At 33.3% G+C, this 26,608-nt stretch overlaps 3 protein-coding genes across 19 annotated transcripts in view; 2 read left to right on the top strand and 1 right to left on the bottom strand.

Moving 5' to 3' along the window:
* The first annotated feature begins 78 nt into the window (after window positions 1–78).
* Window positions 79–7,560, top strand: LOC140674733 (uncharacterized). Of its 2 annotated transcripts, XM_072908510.1 has the most exons (4): window positions 79–584; window positions 706–2,320; window positions 2,521–4,042; window positions 7,377–7,560. In XM_072908510.1, the coding sequence occupies exons 2-4, from the start codon at window positions 899–901 to the stop codon at window positions 7,394–7,396; spliced, it is 2,964 nt and encodes a 987-aa protein (XP_072764611.1). In that variant the 5' UTR covers window positions 79–584; window positions 706–898; the 3' UTR covers window positions 7,397–7,560. The 2 variants fall into 2 exon arrangements, with proteins under 2 accessions (XP_072764611.1, XP_072764605.1); XM_072908504.1 differs by lacking the exon at window positions 7,377–7,560 and having other exon boundaries at window positions 2,521–4,450.
* LOC140674749 (protein rolling stone) lies at window positions 6,007–21,876 on the bottom strand. Of its 13 annotated transcripts, none has more exons than XM_072908540.1 (3): window positions 12,920–13,190; window positions 7,891–7,941; window positions 6,007–6,956 (listed from the first exon to the last, which is right to left on the bottom strand). In XM_072908540.1, exon 3 carries the CDS (start codon window positions 6,943–6,945, stop codon window positions 6,085–6,087), a length of 861 nt encoding a protein of 286 aa, XP_072764641.1. In that variant the 5' UTR covers window positions 6,946–6,956; window positions 7,891–7,941; window positions 12,920–13,190; the 3' UTR covers window positions 6,007–6,084. The 13 variants fall into 13 exon arrangements, with proteins under 13 accessions (XP_072764641.1, XP_072764650.1, XP_072764618.1 ...); XM_072908549.1 differs by having other exon boundaries at window positions 12,941–13,190; XM_072908517.1 differs by lacking the exons at window positions 7,891–7,941; window positions 12,920–13,190 and adding an exon at window positions 21,630–21,876.
* Window positions 13,157–26,608, top strand: part of Ca-ma2d (Ca[2+] channel Muscle-specific alpha2/delta subunit) — a 27,969-nt gene continuing 14,517 nt past the window's right edge. For 2 of the 4 annotated variants that reach the window (XM_072908488.1, XM_072908483.1), the window contains exon 1: window positions 25,844–26,105. In XM_072908488.1, the coding sequence (XP_072764589.1) occupies window positions 26,026–26,105 (80 nt within the window). In that variant the 5' untranslated portion in view covers window positions 25,844–26,025. Of the gene's footprint in view, window positions 13,179–25,843; window positions 26,174–26,608 lie in introns of those variants that run through there. The other 2 variants (XM_072908494.1, XM_072908486.1) reach the window with 2 other exon arrangements.

The raw sequence follows: 26,608 nt of genomic DNA, 5'->3' as shown, positions 1-26,608 counted from the left end.
TCTACGGATTGAAAAATTTTGAGTATAAATAAAAAAAAAAAAAAAAAACGGTACATGAGCGACAAATTTCGTTCTCAGAATTTATTCTACGCCTTAAAATACACGAATTTTTAAAATTACAAAAAAAATCGGAGGGGAGAGCGTTATACTGCATATTTATCAAAATAAAGCAAAGTCAGACATCTCGAAAGAAAAAGAAAAAGAAATCTACATTGTTGCCAATCACCGAACTGTCGGTAACAGCGTGCCACGAGATAAACATACTCGCCGCCAGGTGGCTCAGTGGCAGCTGTGAGCGGGCTGTTGCGTCAGTTGATCTGTTCGGCGTGTTAAAAAAAAATTGACATTTTCCACATTTTATCGTTATATTTGTGAGGAAAAGGAATTCGCGGGTCGCGCGCGCAACGAGTGCGCGCGTTCGCTCTTCTGCAATCACGAGGAAGCGGTGAAGAAAACACGATCTCCTTCCTCATCTCATCGACACCGGATCAGTTCGCCGACCGGACATAACCGGCTGCATCGATCCGATATACCGCTCCTTAGCTCGCCTGCCCGCCCATCCATCTCGTCTAGCGGCGTATTCGGTAAGAGGTTATGTTGATTCTGTCAGGTTGCGTCGCGCGATTCATTCGCAATCGCTCGGTGTAAAGTGAACGGACAGATTGTACGTACATACATACATCTTAACACTGTGGTATCTTGCAGCGAAGCTCGTCGAGAACGTGATTGATAAGAAAAATGGAGCACGTTTTGACAAGCGCAACAACAATTACACGTGCAACGCCCGGGCCCCCGGAGCGAAGCTATTCCTCGCCGTGAGAAAAAAAATAATGCTCTGTCGAATGTCGTTGTCGTTCCTGGGCTTCCTCCGCAGTGCTGGCTACGGGGTAGACCACCAATGTCTTGCAGAGGAGCCGCCGCCATCGTCGCTTGCACGTCGAGACGACGCAGCCGAGAGAAGATCCACTCCGAGGGAACGGAATGCGTACCCTCCGACACGATCGTTGCCTCGAAGACGGAAGGGATCAATAAGAAAGATAGAAGAGGTAGGAGAAACGAGGCTTGGAACCAGTCGACGGTCAGCAAGAGCGCCGACGTCGAGACGGTAGCCGATTTTGAGAAATGGCTGAAGATGCGCAGCACGGAGTCATCGGTGTCGTCGAACATGGACCTGGATGCGGTCAAGGTAGTGGAGGGCGTCGACCGGTATTTAGACGAGGAAGTGTTATCACATGGTTACTTTCTAAGCAAAGATCCATATGGTTTGTCCCTTGACATCGATCTGGCCGACACCAAGAAGCTCAATCTGTCATCGGGCTATGACCCAATACTGCAGGATCTAACACAGAATGATAATCGATTATTGGAACCTCCATGCGAAAAAGTTGTCGATGAGTTTATGCTGCCAGAATTTCAATTAGATCATCTAGATCCATTGGCGGCGCTCTCATCGGATGACATGATGGTGGCAGGTGAGATCCTGCCATCCACAAGCAATCAACCGATATTAAATCAAATGGAGAATCAAGATGTTGAACAAATTACTCCAAAAGTTCTAGAGCAGAACAGTGAAGTACCCTGCGAGAAATCTACGCAGGTTGTCCTCAATGAAATACCGGTGAATTTAGGAGCTATGAACAAGATGGAGGATATAAAGTCAGAACAGGAAACTACGATACAGTGTTCAAGAAGTTCTTCGGAACTCTTAATCGAAGCGCTATCACCAATGGAGGAGAACTCGTCGAATTCCATAGAAGCAGATACTCAAAGTAGCATAATAGAACAATTGAAGTCGAAGACTAGAATGAAGCTTGAACCGCGTATCATCAAAAAGCGTCGGCAAATGACGGAGCAATTGGAAAAGAAGCTTGACAAACACATCAACGGAAAAAGTTTCACCGATGCGGATTCGCAGGACGGCGTAATGGCTGTGGTTGCCATATCTACCGATAAAATATCCAATACGACGCAGATCGTTATTAACACCGGCACGGAGAAGCAGATCTATCAGGGCAAGACTTCGGAGCTGATCGAGGCAACGGGCAACTTTCCGAAATTGCCCAAGATAGATACTTCTGCGGCGATTTGGAACGGTAACGTCGAATATAATATTGATAATAATCCGAGTAGCTCGTACGAAATTGTCATATCCAATGCGCTGGAGGAACTAGGCATCACTGACGATAGTTTGCAACCTATAAGCGCCACCGAACATGACAAGGTATGGCTCTGCCCACGAGCCGGCTGTAACAGACAGTTTGGCAGATTATACACTTTGAAAGGTCACTTGCTGGCTCATTATGGAGTTAGGCCGTTTAAGGTATGTTGAAAAATATCGTATAGCTTTAATCTTTAATTTCTCTTTCTCGTATCGATATAAATGGTACAATCTTGAAAATTATTTAAATAAAATCGAATAAAACATATTTTCATTGTATCAAACAATTTCTCAATATTGTTTGATACAATCGCATTTTCCTTCATAATCATCTTTATTTATCGACCATATTATTTTTACAGTGTGACTTTGAAGGCTGCACTTGGGCCTTTTATTCTGAATTCAAGTTAAAAAGACACAAGGAAACACATTTGAAGCGCAAGGATCACGTTTGCCAAGTAGAGGGTTGCAATCGTCGCTTCACCACCGTCTATAATTTATGGAGCCACGAAAAACTGCATAGTCGTCCAAATCGGATTGTTTGCCAGGTACCGAATTGTGGCGAAAAATTTCAGACGAAGCGGGCACTTGAACTACATATGAAATCGCATGATCAACGCCACGCGCCTTATGTTTGCCAACACGAAGGTTGTGGCAAGCGTTACTATAGCAGTAACGCGTTGACATCGCATCAGCGATCGCACAGCTATAAAGAAGTGGACATCAAATGCTCGTGGCCGGGCTGCGGCAAAGTTTTCGATAAACCATGTCGACTTAAAGCTCACACGCGTTCTCATACCGGCTGCAAACCTTACCATTGTACGTTTCAGGATTGCAAATGGGCATTTTCATCGTCCAGTAAGCTCAAGCGCCATCAGAAGAAGCATACTAACGAACGAAAATTTATGTGTGACGCACCAGACTGCGGCAAAGCTTTCATGCGCTCGGAACATTTAAAGGAGCATCGGTTGACACATAAGGAAGGTCGCTTCTTCCAATGTTTTGTATGTGACGCCCGATTCTCTGCCAAGAGCAGCTTATATGTACATATTAAGAAGCATCAGCAGACCAAGACGGACGTAAGCATAATCGACAATGTGCCGATAGAATTCGGCTATACATCCGGCGATCAGAAACGTGGAAGAACAAAAGAATCCGATTGCTCGCGAGTGAAGCCGATCGTCAAGTCGAAGCGAAAATCCATAGAACTAACAAATGCTATAGAAACCGTTACGAAGGAAGACGACATTGAAAAGCCGGATATGATATGCGATATCAGTGCGCGTTCCCAGAATTCTCAGGATCAACTAGAATGGTTGTATCGTTGTCCGATAGAGATCTGTGATTACTTGATTGGAAACGAGGCGAGTCTACGTGAGCACCTACTGAAGATGCACAGTATACGTTGCGACAATTTGCTGGATAAACCTGCGGATGTTGCGGATGCAGACTATATTCTCTACGCGGTACACGAGTCGCCCCCAACCTCGCCCAACGCCATCGAGGAAGAAAAGATGGTTATGGTGACACCATGCGACGCCGTTATCCTCGGTACGTCGTCAAACGCGGATCGTCGATGTTTACCGGAACCGGAACCGCCACCTTTCAACACCTTACTTAAGAACTCAGAATCGTTACGTGCCGATGATGTGTGTGCCGAGCAAATTGACAAAGGAACTTTATCGATGAAGAAAGAGCAGAGCTCCGCGAGGACAGATCTGACATATTCGGATTGGTCCAGGCTGAAGAAAAATGGCACATTGACGGATTCGTTAGTGACAACAAACACATCGGACGTTGCACTGGGCGTGAATAGCGACTTGAGCGAGAATTTGTTACTCACGGAGGAACTACCATCCATGTACTATCAAGACGATGTGGCAGGTACGGAGTATCAGGTGTTATTATTGGACTCGAGTCCGCTTGAGAGTACCGTTAATTTGCGCGGTCTCGAATAATTTTCGTGATAAACGCGAGTGAGACTTGAATAATCGAATAATAACGCATTCTTTTATGATAAATGAATGGTTGAATAACTATAGAGTATGCTCGTTTTCAATGACATGATGATTCTTGTTATTTTAAATGTAGCTTAAAATTGACACGATCGTTCTAAACCATGTGATGTGTGATCATTATATTAAACTTAGCTTTTTTAAAAAATGGTGACTCTAATACGATCTGTGATCTAGGAGCTGGCCTCAGTCTGACATCCATTTGTACTATGCGGCTCATAATCGCTTTAAATCGTTATTTTATTAATAAATCGTTGATATTTTTCCATAAAAGTCATTACCTGCGTTTTTTATTGTTATTGCTATCCGAGCGTATACTTTGAAGTCATATATTGTTTACAGATAATTTACTATTTTTCATCTTTCTTTTCTTAACATTTTAATCTGTATTTTTTTAATACACATTCACACACACACACACACACACACACACACACACACACACACATATTCCATAAGATCTTTAACATTCATTATTCAATTATACATTTTAACGAATCAAATCGTGTGTGAGATTGATCTAAGATTGATTAATACAGTTTAATATCTTTTTTTGAAACAGCGTTATACATACATTTAATTACCGTACACATAAGGTCAATTGAAAATTTACAACACATTGTAGTAATGGTAATGAAAAAGAAAAAAAAACATATGAAATGTACAAAAAGTATAGACGTGCATACACATTAAAGAATTCATCTTTTCACGTTCGTAAAATTTATCTATATACATATCGACAGAATTGCGTTTGAAAAAAAATATTTAGTCGTAACAAATACAATCAATTAACTTAATTTTAATTCTTCTTACAATATAGTAATAAATTATATAAGTTTAGCTAAACTCTTGCATATATGACTCAACAAATATTGAATTTTATAAAGACAAATCTCTTCATTCTTACATCAATGTTGATAATATACTAATATTATTCTGGAATGTATATGCATATTTATATGTGCATTTGTTTCATTTACAATAGTCTTTCGTGATAATTCGTCCCGCTGGAATTTCTAAATCTGCGATCAGGACGAATTTTATTCACGTCATTCATACTATTTTCAAATCATTGTAAATGTGACAAAAAATGCAACTCATGTAATCAATGTTAACGAAAATACTAGCAAACACGTTTGTATAATTTGAATGTATACAATGTTTATTTAATTAATTAATTCGATTAGCAGCGCAACTAGCGCTGGATGCGAGGTGATTTTCATCAGTTTAAATATAAAAGATGCGTACATACAATATTTTCTAATATTGCAAAACAATGCGAGACGAACAATGTCATACGTATAGTGTTAAATATGAAACTGAAAATATCATACAATGTTTTTATAATTTGAATGTACAAAGAATGTTTGCATAATTAATACTCTTGCCTTTCTTAGTGAGATGTTCACATTTAGTGAAAGGAAATACATATATTTTGTATATTTTACATGGATTTTTATTTTTTCATATAAATAGCAAGTTTCATGACGGAAAATCTCAACGGTTACATGATAACGGAATGTTCATCAATCCGGTTTCTATGATATTACATTCTGAAATCGTATCTTATTTGAAACCACACAATAATTAACGTTCCTTTGAAATGTCAAAGATAAAAAGTTCAGAGAGTCGCGCAAGGAATCACCTAACCCGGTTATATCACTCGTCAAATACCCTGTTAACATCCTATTAATATTTATATAATCATTTTTCTACGAATAAGATGGCTAGAGCTTAAGAGTCACTCGCGAGGGAATTTTATTTAGCCAAAGGCGTAGTTATATGCCAAGAAGGCATCAGAAGTGAAATGTTTCCTTGCCAAATACTAAGCTGTCCTATTAATGTTCTTTATTCAGGGTTAATATCAAAGATAGACAAAGATATCGTGTCTTTTACAGAAACTTGTATTAATTAAACCATTTCTGGCTGTTTTTCTGGAAGTGGTTTATCGTTTGTCGCGTTAGTCTGTGTAGATTTGCCGAGTTTCTCGGCAATCTTGCGATAGACGCGATCCCTGGCATCTGCTAGCATGCAGGTGACGCAGTGTAGCACTGTGACGAACGTAAAACCGCCGGCACAAACGAGTAATGTTCGCGCCGGTCGCTTCCAGTCGATGATTTTGTAGATGTAATGGTAGCCATGCCTGTCAAGGCCGCCGGCGACGTAGTAGATCACCGTGAAGATTACATAGAACACAGCGATTGATAGGCACCACCAAAAATTCCGCAAACGGAACGGTATACTGGTGACAACAAAGTCGATCAGCATCAGCACGCTATTGCACACATGCATCATAATGTTGAGCGGGTCCACCTGATGAATTTCCGGATTGTATACGGTGACCCAGTAGCAGATCGTCACGCCGATCGCCAGGTTGGTTGTGACAACATACAAGAACCAGTACAGTCGCTCGATAGACTCCAACTTGAGGCCGCAAGGATCGAAACCGGGTATTTTTTGCAATCGCCATCGCTTCGACACGAGGATACCGCCGATTAGTGCCTGCGTGAAGCCCAATACCATATCCCAGTTTGTCAGATAGATTGGCCATTTCTCGTACTGAAATAGTGGTTTATAGCTGCCGAACTCGAACACTGAACAAATTACGAAGCTGGTCCACACGAAAAAAATGATCCAGCGATAGAACAGATACCACGTGGCCACATGTGACTGACACTTGGGTTCCGTCAGCACACGTGCTTGCGGTGGCTCTTGCTTGCCCGCCTGATGCCATCTCCGTCCGATCTCGTGACACCAAAATTTGCTCACCATTGCGCGGCGACCTGGAAGAATTGACAATGCATTATTTAGTTTATTATATTTTTTGTTTAAATCGCAGATATATTTTTAACATTCGTTGCGAGTAGTAATTAAAAAATAAAAATGAAAAATTAGATCTATTATTTGGAAAGGGTATAAAAATACCTACTTTCTTTTAAATAATTAGATATAATCAGGTGAAGGGGGACACGCGTGTGCGTTAGAAAGAAAAAAAAAAAAAAGACTCGAAAGCAGAATCGAAACGTAACGGAGAACCGCGCGGCCGCAACGACGCGCAACAAATAAGGCTAATTTTTAATTTGAAAACGAATAGATTGCGGTAATGCACTATGCGGAACAGAACATAACTCGGTAATTCATGTTTTCATAAATTTAATTATATATTAAAAGCCGCACATGCATATTCCTTCGTCTCTTTTCAGATGAACGAGCACGCACGTAACGTGATTACTTCCGGTCATCGTCCAAGCTAAACGGATTCAAATAGAACGCTCGACTACCCAAGCATTTTTTCCTTGTACAACTTTTAATTATTAGATATATATATGTATATAAATATACATATTTTTTAATTTTATGTGCACGCATACACACACACACACACATTCCTTTTTAATTGTATTTAGAGAATTTTAAATGTACATATTCTTTTAGTCCTTTTCAACATAAAATGAGCGATTTAATTATATATAATAAGAGATTATAAAATGTTGAGTTTTTTTTTTAACAAAATTATATAAAAGATCTGATTTTTGCTCAAGGTTAAAATTTTCAATACACGCACCTGTACTTTTTGATTAAAAAAACTGTTATCTTTTAATTAGATTATTTAAATATTTGCAAATATTGCGAATTTAAATATGTGTCAGTTGCACATGATTAAATTTCATATTTGCAAAATGATATTTCAATCATATCTCGAGAATATTCACTTACATAACGAGCATTGTAAAAGAAGCAATAATAAACGTCTCAAGGACGGCAATCCTGTGAACGAGAGTACCATTTTTGCGAGAGTGACAGTCGCGGGAAGACGACACGTATCACGTATCACGAATCACGTATCACACGTATGTACGAAAAGATATCTAACCTAAGAGAAACCTGACTAACCTAACCTAACTTTCACCCATCAATTGTAACTTGTAACGCATGTTACGCAATCGGATTCGCCGCGTCTGAATCCAGAGGCTGAAGGCTGAATGCGCGAGCGCGTCAAGATGTGAATGCCATTTTAAATATCTTGAATACTGTCATACTCTTGAAAAATGATGTACCATTATAATATTATTATATAATAATTTTTACATATATGCATGACGAGAAAATTATTTCATAAAGGCAATTCAAGTTATACAATGCCTAATTGCTGTCTCTAATTACCTAGAATTTATCAATTTTTAGCAATAAAAATAATAATGACAAATAAAAATAAAACATAATTTTCTAACAATAAGCACTGACTGACAGAAGTTTCATATGGATTCTTTTTTTCTTGGCCTATATTTGTCTAAATCCAATATTCTATAAATATATATTATATATATATATATATATATATATATATATATATATATATATATATATATATATATATATATATATACAATATACAATGTTTCCCCAATTTAAATGGCAAAACATCGTGAGTGTGTAGGGGACCGAAAAACTAAGACAAAAACTCCTTTCGAGATTTGCTCGTTTTTGCTCCATTTTGGAGGAAATCGCAAAAAAAGAAACAAAATAAGTTTTCGTTTTTTTACTTTTACTTTTCGGTCCCCTACACGCTCCCGAAGTTTTGCCATCTAAATTGGAAACACCCTGTATACAACATTCAATATGAATCAGTTAAAGTGTTGGAAACTTATATCTCGAAAGAAAAGTATTTTAAAGAAAAATATTTCGTACAAAATTTTTGTGACTTCGAGGGAATGCTAAGCTAATGTTATTGATTTGACTTTGGATAGTCGTTGAAAGATCATATAAAGGTCACTTTCAATTTCTTGAAACAGAAACCCCCAATCTTTCAATGCATATATTCCTCTAGCATATCTCGAAAATTTTTCAAAACGCTATAATAAGATATTTTTTCATTAAGTATACGTTTCGAGTTACGAAACTCGACAGTAATTTGACATAAAACACAAAATATCTTGTAAAGGTAAAAATTCAGTTTTCAGTAATCTTACCCTTAATCCTTAACTTTGATGCACAGAATAATGAAACAATTGATGGCGTAAAGAAAATATATATTTATCTTCTAAAGAAAAAATGTTTGTCGCAAATTCATATTTTTTCTTTAAGACAGCTATGTATTTTTTTTAAACGATTATTTTGTTTCATTATTCTGTGCGTAAAAATATTAAAATAAACTAAAAAAAAAATCGATAATTCTGGACGAAACGTCCGGTTTTGAGTGGTAATAGGATTTAACGCCTAAAGATAAATAATGAAATTAAGTGAGACGCAAATTATATAAGATATTAACGAGTATTGTACAATAACGAGGTTTAAAAAATTATTATTTAGAACCAAAAACTAAAATCGGTATTCTAATGAGTTTAATGCATACCTAAGAGACTGCGATATGTCAGATAGAAAACGTCAGAGAGAAACATGCGTGCGAAACAACAGACGGATCGATAATGATAAGACAGGATACTTAAGTGAAAGAGCAGCGACAAGAAAAATAAGATAAAACTAGTTTAAAGATAAAACGAGGAAGAAGAGGGAAGAGGAGGGGAAGAACAAGTATGTAAAAAAGATAGAAAAATTAAGCAAAAAGGAATTATAATAACAGTAATGGTAGTAAAGAGCAAAGTATATGTCGCATATATAGAAATAAAGATGGTAGTTGAGAAAGATTAGAAACTGTAGATATAATATAAATATTTATGTAGAGACAAAATCAGTTTATTAACAATTAGCGAAATTTACGAATATATTGTGAATTAGTATAAATTCGAACGTTTCGAGCTCATTTTGAGTCTTCTTCATCGCACATTAATAACTAAAAAACTAGTGAGTACAGTATCGGTCGCAATAAAAAGTCATTATAAGTATGATTGAAAAAATAATAAGTAAAAAAATATAAATAAAACAATAACGGCGTTAATCAGTCTTCTAAGAATAATTTGCAAAGTATCAAGCCAAGATGATATTCATAGATATAGTTGTAATTTGAGAATAGTGACTCGAGTAATAGTCACTTCGAGAGTAAACTGTATTCTGTCATGATAGGAATTAAAAATAGAAAGTCTACTGCCATTACTGTTATTAATTTATTTTTACAGAGAGCCTTGATATTAGTTATAAGCAAAAAGGAAAATAAAAACAGGAAGAATGAGGAAAAATATAGCAAAGTAAAAAAATTCATTTAATCGTTATGAAGAATTTGAATTGGAAATTAAACTAGAAACCTAATGTAACATTCATCAAGAAACTCCGTATCATTCTATAAATTTAAATCCATTAGACTGCCGCTTAATATGAACCATCTCGGAAATCATGTCAAAGGTGATAAAGCTCCTCATTCAAAACACTGACATTTTCAAAATTGTGGTCCAAATTAATTTGTTCTGTAATAACCTAGTGCGCGACGTTATTCCGTCTGTGACGGAATTTTTAAATTACGATGTTCTGATAGTTTCGTCTTTAATTGCTTACTGTTTGGCTGACGTATGATGCATCGCAATCACGGTAATCGATTTTATAAATCACATTGCGACGTTCGAATGTCGGAAAAGGATCCTTATGTGCCTTGAGAAATATATTGAGCTTGCACAAATTACAGAAAGATTACTTTTTATCATATAATTGAGTTGTCGATTTAAACTTATCGAAAAATTATCTACAAATGGCAAGGAAAAAAGTATTTTGTCGAGAAATGCTCATTAGATCTTATTCCAGTGTGTGTTGGACTCATCAATATTTTTAAACGAGATTTTAACATAAAAAAATAAATTATAAGAATATTGATTAATTTATCAAATTTTTTTTTGGTAACGAGGGTGTGAAAGTAAAAAAAACCCGAATGAGGCTAATCGCAATCCTCCTTTTCTGAGATAACGAGTGTTGTGAAAAGAAACTCAGAAATCTCCCGGAAAAAGTAGGTACCGTAGAACCAATTGAATTCAAATCAACTTCAATTTAGAATAATAGTGACATCCAAAAAATTTAATTTGTTATTTGCAAGCACAATAGTAAATTTTAATCTAAAATGGGACGAGTTAAACGTATTTAAAATAATATCAAGTTGAAATTGTCATCATCTCATTATCGTATTATGATTTTGCGTTAATTTTAATTATTTTGTGAGGTCGCTTGCAGCTTGCGACTGCTGTGCCCAAAATTAATTTATTATTTTAATTTTAATTTTAGAGGTTTGAAAACTATTATTATTTTTAATTTTTCATTTCTTAACTTTTTAATTTCGTAACGAGGTCTGATTTTATTATTCTTTACTGTTTTCTGTTATATTCTATTACACATTTAGGTATATCTTCGGTTTCGTATATACATATATTTTTAAACAACGGGTTAATTAAAACGACCTAATCATTAGCCAAAATCATTCAATTTATTCACACGACGTTTCGATCATATGGTTGTGGTCCTTTTCAAGTGTAAACGTAAATTAAGAAAGAGAAGAAAGAATCCAATGGGACATGTTTAAAGGTAGAACTTAATTATGGAACAATTAAATATGTCACTTAGTTAAACTCAACGGTTATTAAATTTGAGATAAACACAAACAACGAGACACGTCATGTCAACATGAGTTTTTAAACGAAACTGTCGTGTGAATAAATTGAATGATTTTGGCTAGTCAGGTCGTTTTAATTAATCCGTTGTTTACAATTAAATACTAGCGACTTTAATCTCTAACTTATAATATATTTTTAATTTTATATATTATGACCCTCAGCCAATTTTCGCTGACTCGACCTGTTATTTATATTATTTTGTTAATGTTATATAAATATGTAAATTTAATATTGTTTCTGCGTTTCACCAAGGATGATCTTGAAGATATAAATCGAAACATTCGGTATATTGTAATGGGATTTTAAAATATACTACTTTGGGGAAAAAAAAACACGGTTACGCCCCACTTTGGGGCCCACGATTAGTAATCAAATTATTTGGATTGCTCGTAATTAAATTTTGCAATTAGTTATTCTATTTATTTGAAAGACTTTTAAGTTATATTATTTTCAATTCTCTTTCAATTAGTTCCGTCGATATCCAGTTACGCAAAGATAAATTTTTACTTAAGAGGCACTAATCAAAATGTTAAGTTACCTACAAAAAGAAACAGTCAAAATTTCTCTCAAAGTAATTGCAATTTTTAGTTACGCGAGGTTAAGGGTAGATTATTTAGGTTTACGAACAATCCAAATAATTTGATTACTAATCGTGGGTTGTAACCGTATTCTTTTTCTAGAGTATTTTAATTTAAAAATTATTGCAATTAGATAGACTTATATTATTGCTCGTTCTAACATCTGCTGTCTTGGCTCCGATTGATCTTTATTTATTATTTAAAAATATTAAAATAAGATTATCGAAAACTGAATGTTTTACAAAATATTTTACAGTATATTTTATGTCAAAATACTATAACTTTCAAGCCTCATAACTTAAATAGTACTTCACAAAAAAAATACTTTATTATAATGTTTTGAAAAGTTCTCAAGGTAAGTTACAACATGCGTTGAAAAATATTTCCATTAAAATAAAGTTAAAGGTGACCTTTATGTGATCTTCAAATGACTGTCCAAGGTCAAACCAATGACCCATCTTATGTCCCCCTTAAAGTCGCAAAACTTTTGTATGAAACTTTTGTATTTTCTTTAAAATGCTTTTTTTCCGAGATTTAAGTTTATAACACTTCAATTAACTTCCTGTATATTATATGTATATAAATATATATATATATATATATATATATATATATACTTACAGAATTTAAGAAATTATTTACAAATCGAGTTTTATCCACAGCATGATGGAGAAATTTTCTCATCGATAAAAAAGGAAAGCAATCGTAAGCCGTAAACTACGATCACGACCCGGGTAGTTTCAGAAGTTGTCTCGCGCGCGGAAGCAGAACATCAATACGATCTTATCAAGGAACGATGCACGGTCACGTATTCGGGTGTTCGGGTCGTGTCGGGAGTGTGGCAGATCGGCCTCCAGACATACTCGTCGCGTCGCAGATGGTGAGCCACTTTGAACTAATTAACCTCCGTTGGTTCGCGCGCGAAGCTGAGGTTCACACGACTTGGCAAGAGAGAGAGAAAGAGAGAGAGAGTGTGAGAGAGAGAGAGAGAGGAGAGAGAGAAGGGGGAGGGAAAGAGAGAGAGGGAGGGAGGGAGGAAGGGGGAGAGAGAGAGAGAGAGAGAGAGAAAGAGAGAGAGAGAGAGAGAGAGAGAGATCGGCCGGCGCTTGCATAGCACGAGAGGTCGCATCAGCGCGGTCAATCAGCTAATATTAATTCGCCATTAATTTATTACAATCTTGGCCTATTATGTACTACCGGTATGCCGGAACGAACGCTGGAAGGAGCAGGTAACCCTGGAATGAGATCACGATTGTGAATCATACACCATGGTACATTCGTTGAACTATTTTTATCTTCGTAAAAAAAAAAAAAAAAAGAGAACATGGATGTAAATCAGGATATGCAGGTTGCAGAAAATTTTTTTCATTCAAGGATCAGAGTTGCGCTTTAAAGTTTTTTAAATAAGTGCTATCTTTACCTTCTTTTTTTTTTTTTTAAATTTTCGATTTTTGCATCGCGCGAAATTTGAATTTAATCGACGAAGGCAGGAGAATAGTAGAAAAAAAATTTACGCAGATTTTTAACGATTCTTATTTTCTCTATTATTTATTTTTTTTTTTTTCTGATTAATTTATTTGATTTGAAATATCGTAGAAGAGTTTTGTCAGACTATTCTATAAATTTATCTCATTAATTTTTTTTAAGCACTATTGTCAAATTGAAGAATTAAGATACATATGATTAGATATCGACTTGTCAAAATTTTTATCATCAATTTATGGCTTATCTAATGATTCTTATTGAAAGTCTAACGATCGATTCGGACGGGAGATAAGAGATTGGCATTATAACATGAGTAATTTAAGTTTGTCTGTTAAATAATATGAATAAAAGATCTTTATTATTAACCGATTGGCGTACAATAATGTGAATACGATTATAACATTTTATTTCTTAAAGTAAAAAAAAAATTTAAAAAGATTTAATAGGATATTAAATAATAAATCTATATTACCAATGGTATCAATTTATATTTTCGAAGATCGGAAGTTTATAATCTCACGCAGAGCTAAATTATTGATTTAATTTTCTCCAACTTATTCTTTTTTTCTTATAGAATTTTGATCATGCGAAAAAATAATCAGCATCGAGAACGAAAGTGTAAGTAGAGAGGAAAAAATCGACCTAGATACCTTGTGATAAACAAGATTAATTTAGCTCTACATTCTCCTAGTTTCCATTTAATAAGACACCTTGTGCCACTCACAATCAGTGTAATTCGATTTACCTTGCGCATACTCCTTGTCACTTTAAGAGTCTCTCGAACTTTCGTATTCTTGCGATTAAAAAATCGTGTTAGATTCACATTTCCATTCACACATATCCTTCTGTTTACGTAGAAATTTCTTCCGACAATTTTGAGATAAAATTCAGAAATAAAACCCTCAGGCTATACTTGACAATTCGCAATTTCCGATTTGACGTTTCCTTTGACGAGACCTCGAAATAAACCGCGAACTTTGTCAAGACATGTGTACACACGGTTGTTATCGATGATCGACTAACTCGAGGCTCTAGGCTCAAATTTTCCACGCATAAGAGAATTATACGTGAGAATAACACGTCAGAAATTGACGTCAAGATAAATGATAATCATAATTTTTTCGCAGGAGTTGAGCGTGACGTCATGGACATTGGTGTAGGCGTTGATCAGGAGAGAAATAAAGAGGAAATATATAGATATCTTTTAGCGAGTCTTTTCACAGAGCGAAACAGAGAGAGAGAGAGAGAGAGAGAGAGAGAGAGAAACAGACAGACAGACAGTATATCCGACAACTAATAAAACAGTTTCTCCTTCTTAATCAGGATTCATTTGTGCAAACTCGGCTCACCTGAATGTATAGATTAATATCGGTGGATTTTTGAATTTTTGGATGTTATAAGATACGAGAAGAATATGAATTTATTTTCATTATTAAAAGATTTTTAAGATTCTTAATCGTAGAAAGTAACATTCTGTTTATATTTATCTTAGTTAGTTCTTAAAGTATTACGTAACTCACGATTTTTTTATATGTGTTAAAAAACATTTGACATGCTTATATTATATAATACATCGAAAAAAAAACATATTTCATGAATATTAATTTGGTAACACAATCAGATAAGGGGACCACGCAAACTTGGAAATTTTGATTTCAATGAAACTTTGCACACACACACACACACACACACACACACACACACACACACACACACACACACACACACACACACACACACACACACACACACACACACACACACACACACACACACACACACACACACACACACACACATAGGGGAGGGGGGGGGATAAATACATGAATTTAGAAATTTTCAGTTGCTGCGCAAAAACGTTTTTTAAAGAGTAAAATCACTGGTTATATATAACGATATTTTTTGCTTTTCTCGATATATCTCGAGAATTATTGGAGATATCACAAAATGTTTAAGATAAAAGTTTTATAGTAAAATCACGTCTATTTAATTACGTTAATAAAATTTAAAAAAAATAATTTTTTAAAAAAGTTTTTTAGAAAATCTTTAAATTTTTTTTTTAATTTTACTAATATAATTAAAAAGAGGTATTTTTGGCCTAAACTTTTGTCTAAAACGTTATTTAATATCTCTAATAATTTTCAAGATATATCGAGAAAAGCGGAAAGGCGTTCTACATATGAGGGATGGCTTTTCGCTTTTAAAATCATTTTTGAGCTACAACTGAAAATTTATCTATTTAGCATATATATGTAAAATTACATCAAAATTAGAATTTCCGAGTTCGCGAGGTTCCCTTGTGTATGAATATAAGTTCATGTATATTAATAGTTAATTCGGTAGTAAAGTATGATCTTTTATTATATATTTATATAATTACACACGTATGTGTAAAATTTTATCGTAAGAACAACTCCATTTAATTACGATAATATAATTTAAAAAAAAAAATTTTTTTCAAAAAATTTTTTTGGATCTTTTATATAAAAGAATATCTATAAATCTATATCGTTCTTTATAACATAAAATCATTTTTATTTTGAATATATTTAAAGGTCTTTGAACGATATTGTAATGATTTTATCCAACCGATATTTATTTATTTTATTATTTATTTGATTATGTTTTTATGTAGTTGTATGAAAGTCATAATTATTTCATTCAATTGAATGTATTTTTCCTTAACTTACTGAAGTTCAATTATCGAGTTTCTATAAATAAAAAACTGCTTTGAATATTACGTTGCATTATTGTAACTTGAGATCAAGTCTATTTATATGGAATTTATGACTGTATTATTTTACATTATCACTCATTGTATGTTCATTATGTTCATTTCACATACATGTCACTCATTTGTATATAATTCTAATTATAAATTCTAATTTTGATGACTTTGCACATCAATAAGGATGTTAAATAGATAAATTTAGAAATTTTCAGTCGTCGCTCAAAAATGATTTTAAAGGCGAGAAAGCCACCCCTCATATGTAGAGCGGCTCTCCGCTTTTCTCGATATATTTCGAAAATTATTGGAGATATCAAAAAAATGTTTTAAACAAAAATTTTATGGTAAAAATATTCTCTACTTAATCGCAATAATAAAATTAAAAAAAATTTTCTTTAATTAAAATCAAAATTTCCGAGTTCGCGAAGATTATAATTAATGTACCGAATTTCAATAAAAATAATAAATTATTTGATAATGTATGTACACGATGAAATATCAATCAATTGTAAATTTGGCCGAATCGACAATTTCAGGTACTTAATTCTCGTTTTAAATTTTATAAAATGTATATGTGTGATATCATGGACACAGTTTCTAATAGGTAAACATGAGAGCTCGATATAGATGTCTTCAATATCATTTTAGAAACACGTACACACTATGTTTCTATATATATATATATATGTATATGTATATTCAAAATTTTAGGGAAAAAATTTATATATCTATATATATGTATATTCTTTTTTTTCTAAAGCTGTTATTTTGAATATTTTAATATTTTGGATACACAAAAAATGTTTTTTATTTAGCATCCCTATATATGTGTAAACTTGATGGTGTAGAAAACAGTAAACGAACAAAAATACTGCCCGAAAAAAGAAATTATTACCTATCTAAAATTTTTAAATATAAAATAATAGATAACACCGGATACATTCGACAAAATTGCCGCACATATTCGCACACACATTTACACATCCGTACAAGCGTACTCATGCGCCCCTTTCACCTTTTTTTCCAACATTTTACTGATGGCTTTGGATTGCCTTTAACACAATATGTGCCGTTGACAACTCATCAAACGGTTGCGATATGTCAAATGTATTCGTAGAATTACTTCTATCGAACCTTCTATCGATTCTATCCACAACAAACCTTCACATCAAATATAATGCACTGTTAAAGATTTATCTCGTGATTTTTTTCCTGAGTTTTGACACTTGATTCCGTGACACTGGATTGTCATCTTGAACGTGTGTCGTTAAACCTCGATCTCCGGATCACTATTTCGAGGATCTTGTGAAAATCATCTCGCGACGATCTGATGGATCTTCGATTTGAGAAAAAAAAAATCGAGGATTTCGCGCTTCAAGGAGAGATCACCTGAGGAAATTATTGTAAATACGAAAACACACGCACCACATAGCGCGAGTAACTTTGGTGATTTGTTCACGGCAGCTTGGTTGATCGTACCCTCGTTCATTTCCAAAATGCCGCGAATCTCGACTTCTTCACATTCGGGAAGCATTTCTTTTTTCCTCTCTTTCTTTCTCTCTCTCTCTCTCTCTCTCGACACTCGAATCAACTTCTGCTGCTTGGCGTACGCCTAACTTCCAACTACCCGGCAACCGGCACCGCGTGCTCGCGATCAATATCAATCCCGGGGTTGACACCGGCACGAAGAGTTTCCCTCCCCAGATCGACGTGAGTGAACTCAGCGTGTTCCCCTTCCTCGCCGGAGAATCCCCACTCTGACCGATGCAGACACGTGTTAGACAATCCAGGACAATCGGAAGATTGCCATTAATTACTCGCAATCTGCAACCTCCGATTGAAATTTTAGCGAAAATTATTTGGAGATGTATAGTCTGACAGAAAAGTAAATTATTTATTGAAAATTATAAATTGGTCGATTATTCTACGACAAGTAATATTGTTTAATGATTGGAAAAGTATTTGTAACAGTAATATCCTTTTTTCATAATAATTAACAACAATATTTTTTGCACGATACTTATTCCTATATCGAGTAATAAAAATATAAAAAAAATTTTCCACAGAGCCGTGTTAATTTAATTTGATCGCTAAAAGTATTGTATTTCCATACATCACACAAGTATGCCATAGGAATTTCGCAATCTGCAACTTCCGATTGAAATTTTAGCGAAAATTATTTGGAGATGTATAGTCTGACAGAAAAGTAAATTATTTATCGAAAATTATAAATTGGTCGATTATTCTACGACAAGTAATATTGTTTAATGATTGGAAAAGTATTTGTAACAGTAATATCCTTTTTTCATAATAATTAACAACAATATTTTTTGCACGATACTTATTCCTATATCGAGTAATAAAAATATAAAAAAAATTTTCCACAGAGCCGTGTTAATTTAATTTGATCGCTAAAAGTATTGTATTTCCATACATCACACAAGTATGCCATAGGAATTTCGCAATCTGCAACTTCCGATTGAAATTTTAGCGAAAATTATTTGGAGATGTATAGTCTGACAGAAAAGTAAATTATTTATCGAAAATTATAAATTGGTCGATTATTCTACGACAAGTAATATTGTTTAATGATTGGAAAAGTATTTGTAACAGTAATATCCTTTTTTCATAATAATTAACAACAATATTTTTTGCACGATACTTATTCCTATATCGAGTAATAAAAATATAACAAAAATTTTTCACAGAGCCGTGTTAATTTAATTTGATCTCTAAAAGTATTGTATTTCTATACATCACACAAGTATGCCATAGGAATTTCGGGTTGAGTTCTAATCTAGATTATTAAAAGCAACTATTTAGTTTTTTTTTCTCCGTATAAATACATAGTTTAAGGAGACGTTAATTCCATTTACAAGAATATAATATTTTTTCAATATATTTATATGCAATATTTATGCAATTCTCTATATATTATTTCGATAAATATTTACATCCTGTTCAAATCTCTTCGTGCTGAGAATGCATGCGCTCTCACCGTGTTTGTGCTGCGTCATATGTCTTTGGTTTTCTAACTGTATATGCAATTTGGCTGACTCTATGGTAATAACGTTAATTCGTAGTTTGATATAATTAAAAAACAAATTATAATGTTTTCAATTATATGAACTTACAGGAATTTAATAATCTTGAATCAAATAAATTGTACAACAATGAATTTTTACTTCCCGTCTTTGCACAATTTATTTTTTAAAAATATTTAAAAATAAATTTTTTACAATCATGAGAAACTACATTTTATCGCAATATATTCTGCTTGTATTACAATTTCTCTCTAAATAAAATTTATATACAATTTACATTACAATAATTTATAATAAGTATGTAATTATATATTATAATATAGAGACGATATCTCTTGTGAGAAAATAAATATTTATGTTCGGATATTTTTTTTCAACATTTAAATCTGCGTTTTTGAATTATTCAACAATATAAATTGATATAGAAAATGCAAAACATAATATGTCGTATTTTCTTAAAATTGTATAAACTTTTTATGCAGATATGTTTCACTTTAAAATAACTGATCCAACTTTAAAAGTACACTATTTCTGCCAATGATATGAAAGAAAATCGTATGAGTATATACGTCCGGAAATGCTTCCTTTTTCAATTATACCATTTTTTTGTTTATGACAGAGTTTCTTGTAATAACACTTCGTTAAATAAATTGCTGAAAATGGTTTTCTTCCGTAACAATATATGTCCCGCATCAATGTCTCGCGGATTGTTTTTGCTTTTTTCACAGGTTTCAAAAAATTGTCTGTAATAAAAAATATAAAAAATTCTCTATAGTAAAAAATATAAAAAAATATAAACCTTGTAATTGTAATTAAAACATCATATTATTTGTATAAGTAAATAAATTCGTATTTTTTTAGTAAAATTGATAATAAACATATTCAATAAGTTGACGGTCGTATATATAAATGCGTAAAATGATAAATTTTTATCAGGCACCTGCGCACAAGTGCGATAAGCATTAGAGGGTGTTCCGAAAATACCGGTAAATATTTTAAAGTTTAATACAAAAATGTCGAGGCTACAATAGTATTCAAATTGGAAACAATTATATTTCACGAATGATAGGGCTGAGATTTCGCGCTCTCAGGTGCGGCAAAATAACAAGTGATAAAAGTGCTTCTATAAATAGCGCTCTTTTCACGATATTATGAATATTATGTTATCACTTGTTATTTTTGAAATATAATTAAAATATTTACCGGTATTTTCAGGATACCCTGTATATAATAAAATAAGAGAAATTGAAATATACATACAGAGTGCCGTCACAGATTGATTTCATATTAAATTTAATTCTAAAGAAAATTTTTTTTAAAGACATGGGTCCAAAAATGTTTACTTAAACTATTAGTGCTCAAAAACTTCTAAAATAGTGTTTTTTGAGAAATATTTTTACGAATATTTGGGAAAATATAAGTTTCTCGATCAAATTTACTGAAAAGAAGTTATAGAGAATTAAATTATCTTTTAAACGATGTCATAATATTTTTATTATGTTTTACTGGTTTTGAGATAATTTTAGTTTCAAATGTACAAAAATGTGATTCCTGTAGATTTGTTTAAACAATGAAAAAATAAAACTTTTTTAGTTGGATTAACCAACAAGCAAGATATATATATTAAAAACTAGCTAAGGTCATAACACACAAATAAATAATATTTTTCCAAAGTTCTATCATCAATAAAAAATGATATAGGTAATAATACATAATACAATAAAAAATACGTCGAAAAATTTTTATACATTTGAAACTAGTTATCTCAAAGTCTGTGGAAGTTTAATACTGCAAGTTTTTATTTTCTAATTCTTTGGATAATTTGAATATGAATTAACAACGTGTTGCATATTATCTCGGATAAATATTGTTCTTCGGATATAAAAATTAAAATTATCTTGAATAATTGACTCATTCGGCAAATCGGTTATATTCAAATGTGCTAGGATATATATATATATATATATATATATATATATATATATATATATATATATATATATATTTACAATCTCTATTCGAGAAAGTGTCTCATTACAGGTGAGATTATCGGATTACACTACGTCACAGATACCATAATAAGAGGCCATCTCCGTGATATCGAGTGAATTCTTGACATTTCCCTGGAACCATATCTTCAGCTCTTCACGGTCCTTCGAGCTTTTCCATTCGGTGTAATCTTGCCGTCGTCGACCGTTCATTCTCCAGTATCTGTTGTTATTACTCGAATCCATATTGATTTAGCGATTTCATAAATGAAGCCAAACACGATTATCGACGACGATGAAAGACACTGCACTTATTACTACACGCGCGCGCGATATATGTCGCGAATAATATATATACTGCAAACCGATAGCGTCCCCTTTAACGTCTTTTAGCGGTGATTAATATTTATCACTTGGCTTTTGCATCGCCAGCTTAAAAGACTCTCGTTTGTTCCTCAGTTTTCTTTCATTACGGCTACGCGCGAATTCGGTTGAGTGAATTTTTCGTCATTCTTTTGAAGGAGCTTCCTCCTCTTCTTTTCTCCCTCCTTTCTTCTTCCTACTAAACTGCTGGAACTTCGTTTGTCAATTTGCTCGTCATTTCGCGATCTACAGTCACGAGTGCTTTATGAATTTTTAATTTTCATTTTTTTACCATCGTATACTGAACCGTCCTCCGAGTTTGTCGTCTCGAAAACAGCGATCCTCCTGTAAACAAAATATCACTGTCTTCCACGTCATTTTCGCACGACGATTGCAAACGAGTCAATATTGAAATTAATGTTAAAAATATGTGAAGGGAAGAGAAAGAAATTATTACAATTCACAATTGAACATGCAGTTGTGGAGTTTACAACACTCTATAATTACGAAGAGACGTTAACTTTGCTTGCTAACAATTTTTCTTTTTATAAATACATAATTTTTTAATCTTTTAAACTTGCCAAACTCTTGTATTTATAAATAAATATTGATATCTGTAAAATAAATATAATTTTGTCTAAAAATGATAAATATTGCACACTTTTGAACGATAGTGTACATCTGTATAAAAACTCGAATGCTGCTTGCTCGTAATATTTGCACGTGACAAGCGTGATCTCTCTATAGCGCACGAATATATGACGTTGCAGTTGTAAGGCCACCAATTTAATGACTGTAATATTGTCGAAATGACCTTTTTACACGTACATAACTTTGCTATAATACAGTAGCACTATATATTGATTGTTTCTTATTATTATTTAGATAGCTATAAAATCAATGGTTTGAAGAAACGTATTTATTAATGTTTTGAATCAATTATTATGCTTATCGGATACGAACTTTTAATTATAAATATATAAATATAGAATTGAAAAAAAAAAAAATACGAAAAGATGTCCAAGGGAAAAGTTACACCGTCCGAGGGGACAATTATAAAGTTTTTTGTTCAAGGTCGTTTTTTTAGAGATTTGAAGGTAAAGATAATTTATGTAAATGCAACTGCATGTTTTTGTTTGCGTCATTTTACAACCACCATTGAAAGGAATTCAACGACCTATGACAACGAGAATTTTTAAATAACCTTGGATATGAATGTTCAATAAAGAATCTTGTGTTTTTACGAGAACAAAAAAGTCAAATGTTTAATGCTTTTCAACACAAAAATTTATTTATAACGATGATTAAACTTCTTTCAATGTTGGCTATAAAATGGCGCAAAACAAAAACTTGTAGTTGTATTTAAAAAAATTATCTTGACCTTCAAATCTCTAAAGAAATGATTTTGAACAAAAGATTTTTTTAATCATTATAATTGGCCCCTTGAGCGGTGCAACTTTTCCCTGAACATTTTTCGTATCACCAAAAACAAGCGAGATATTTGAGGTGGTCGATTTAAGTGGACTACCCTGTATATATATAAATAGATAAATAGACAGATAGATAGATAAATAGTTAGAGAGAGAGAGAGAGAGAGAGAGAGGGAGGGAGGGAGAAAGGGGGGATAAAGTCTCAAATTTAGAACACACTTTTATTAATAAATTTATTACTATATTATTACAGTGTATTTAGTATTATAGTATTATTATTATTATTCTTATTATATATTTATTATATACTTTTTGTATTTTTACTATAAAGAATTACATATGAATTTCAGATGAAGAAGTTGGAGGAAATTTTCTTTCGAATAAAGTTAAAAGTATAACGATTACGTATATTACGATATGTACGTGTGATACGTTACGATAAAAGGAATTTGTGGAATTGTATATACAAATATAATAGTACATTTACAAATATATAAAAATCCACACAGCACAAAAGACCGAAATACATCTTGAAGAGGTCTAAAAGCCGATAAGACGTCTTTAAATCATCTTTTAGACGTATTTAAGGAACCTGTGTCACATCGAAAGTTATCGCGTGCATATTACCCAATGCAATCGTCTCATTTTTACGTTGTTGTAAACTGTAAACGGATGAAAGTTGTTGAATTTTTAATAATAAATGCATTGAATACAATACTAATTTGTTTGGCTTGATTCGAATTTTCTGCTCTAAAAACTGTTTGATTACATGGCGTATAGATTCGTTCGAATTTCTCGTCCAAGCCCTAAGTCTGGTAAGGAACTCGTATCCCAGGTAGCAAGCACACGACATTTGGACGTCAAAATATGGTCAGTTCGAACCAAACATGACGTAAAAATGACGGAAAATGATGGAAAAATGTCACAGACCGATGACGACATTTCAAGACGTTGAAAAGACGTGACTTGATCACCATTTTAGACCTATTAGTGCCGTTTTAATTGATCACGAATCTTTTCCTCTATCGTGAAAATTCGTAAAAAATGAAAAATTTATTCACAAATATTGAATTCGTTAATAAAACTTTTCACTTTTCACGAGTTCACGCTAGAGAAAAAGATTCATGACCAAATGTCACGATCAAGTCCCAGATTATAGAGAAAATTCATGTTAGGGCCCTGAGGTATAGAGAATTGTGAATATCAAAATAATACACAAAATTGTTTTAATAATTTAAGATATCAAAAATTAAATGAGTTTTTAGTTAAAAAATAGTAATACTTGGGTGATTTATAATAATGACTTAAGAATCACACGATATTATGACGTCACAAAAAAAATGTTTTAAATTAGACATTATTTGGTCACGTGACGTCATTGAGCCAGAAATGACCAATTTTCGACGTCAAAATGACATGTGCTTGCTATCTGAGAACATTCAATCGCATTGCGGGGGATACGTGAGCCGAAGACAGACAAAGGAATACCCTCGGCAAAGAATATTCTCGGAAGTAACCCCCACATATCTGGCAGTGGCTTTCGAGAACGTTTTAGTTGTGCAATGAGTGCATAACGATTGCAAAATCGCAGATATCGTGTCACACGTATCTCATGCGTGCGGCATGAGCACGTCTGGATTACGCACAATTACGCATGCTACTTTCATACGACTTTGTAATTGATAGTTTTCTAGGAAACTATTACGTTGCTCGATTCCTGGATATCCATGTGATATTCTATGATATATGTTGTAATATGCGAAATATGCTTATAAAAAGTGAAAACAATGAGAGCGACGACTTTTCTTATATCGAAATCTACTAGCGCATTTAGTAGTATGTTCCAGACCATTTATTCGTACGCAATTTCCTTATTTCAAATCAATTAATATATGCAACAGAAAATTATTAATTAATTAAATTTTATCAAACTCTTTAATTCACATTATTGTGAAAAGCCAAATCTCTTTTAGAGTTATTGCTATGTTATTATGATGAACATCTATGTATAAATTTTTTTAACTCTTTACCCTAACTTCTATACTATAATCTTATCTTAAGAAAATTGCATATGAAAAATATGATCAGCTGCACACAGATTTGCGGTTTCTGTACTAATTTCCTCTCCAAAGGTTTAACATTCTTGAACTCTATGCAAGCAAATGTTTAATGTAATATCAAAAAATTACTTCAATATATATTTCTTAATTAATAACTATTTATTTTCTAATTGTTTCTTGTAACAGACAATTTAAAGCGCTTGAAAGAAACGGCAAAATTCGTAATTCCCAGTCTCTCTCGACTTCCAGTCTTTGGAAATAAAATGATGGCCACCGCAGTCAAAATCAATTTCTCGCAATCCCCTTTAACTTCTCGAAAACGGCGCTCTGAACGGCCTGCACGATTTTATTAATACCCATGGACTATGCTAGAAAGTGAGGAAAAAGCTTCGCTTAAGAGAGAGACGGCGCAGCTCGAGGGCCAAAAATAATCAGACCGGAGGTGAATCTCGTAGCCGGTTTGTCCCAGTGACAGACGCCGTCTGATCGTGAGATCTCTTCCGCGGATATCCGTGCTTTTTCTAAAAAGCGTAGACGCATTATACGTTTCATCGGAAACGAATTATTCATATCTCTAAGGAGGTAGAGGAAAAGAAGACGAGAAAGAAGGACGCGGCTTAGTTTTGTTCATGCCGACGACGACAGGTCGATGTCTCGTCTTTTATTTCGCGCTGACGTTCGCCGTATGTCTGGCCAAAGACGCGCACATGTGAGTTCCGCATAGCGGTTCAGCAAGCAAGAAATAACACGCGATGTGTCAAAAAAAATTATGAAAAAGTGAGAAGGATTAAAACTCTGTCACGTCGTAATTTTTTTATATAAAATATTAAAATTAATTAATAAGCAACAAGTTCTATATATATTGATATATTAATAATAAATGTTAAATAAATGTTAAAAATAAGGTCGATAAAAACCTGGTAATTGACGCGTAATATAATTGATAATTGACGTGTATTATAATTAACAACCCAGGTAACAAGCACATGTCATTTTGACGTCGAAAACAGGTCATTTCTGGTTCAATGACGTCACGTGACCAAATAATGTCTAATTTAAAACGGCTTATAAATTGCCTCAGTATTACTATTTTTTAACTTAAAGCTCATTTTTTAATTTTTTATAATATCTTAAATTACTAAAACAATTTTGTGTATAATTTTGATATTCACAATTTTCTATACCTCAGGTGCCCTAACATGAATTTCCTCC

Source organism: Anoplolepis gracilipes, chromosome 2, assembly GCF_047496725.1.
Source record: "Anoplolepis gracilipes chromosome 2, ASM4749672v1, whole genome shotgun sequence".
Lineage (NCBI taxonomy): Eukaryota > Metazoa > Arthropoda > Insecta > Hymenoptera > Formicidae > Anoplolepis > Anoplolepis gracilipes.
This window is presented reverse-complemented; position numbering and strand designations above follow the sequence as displayed.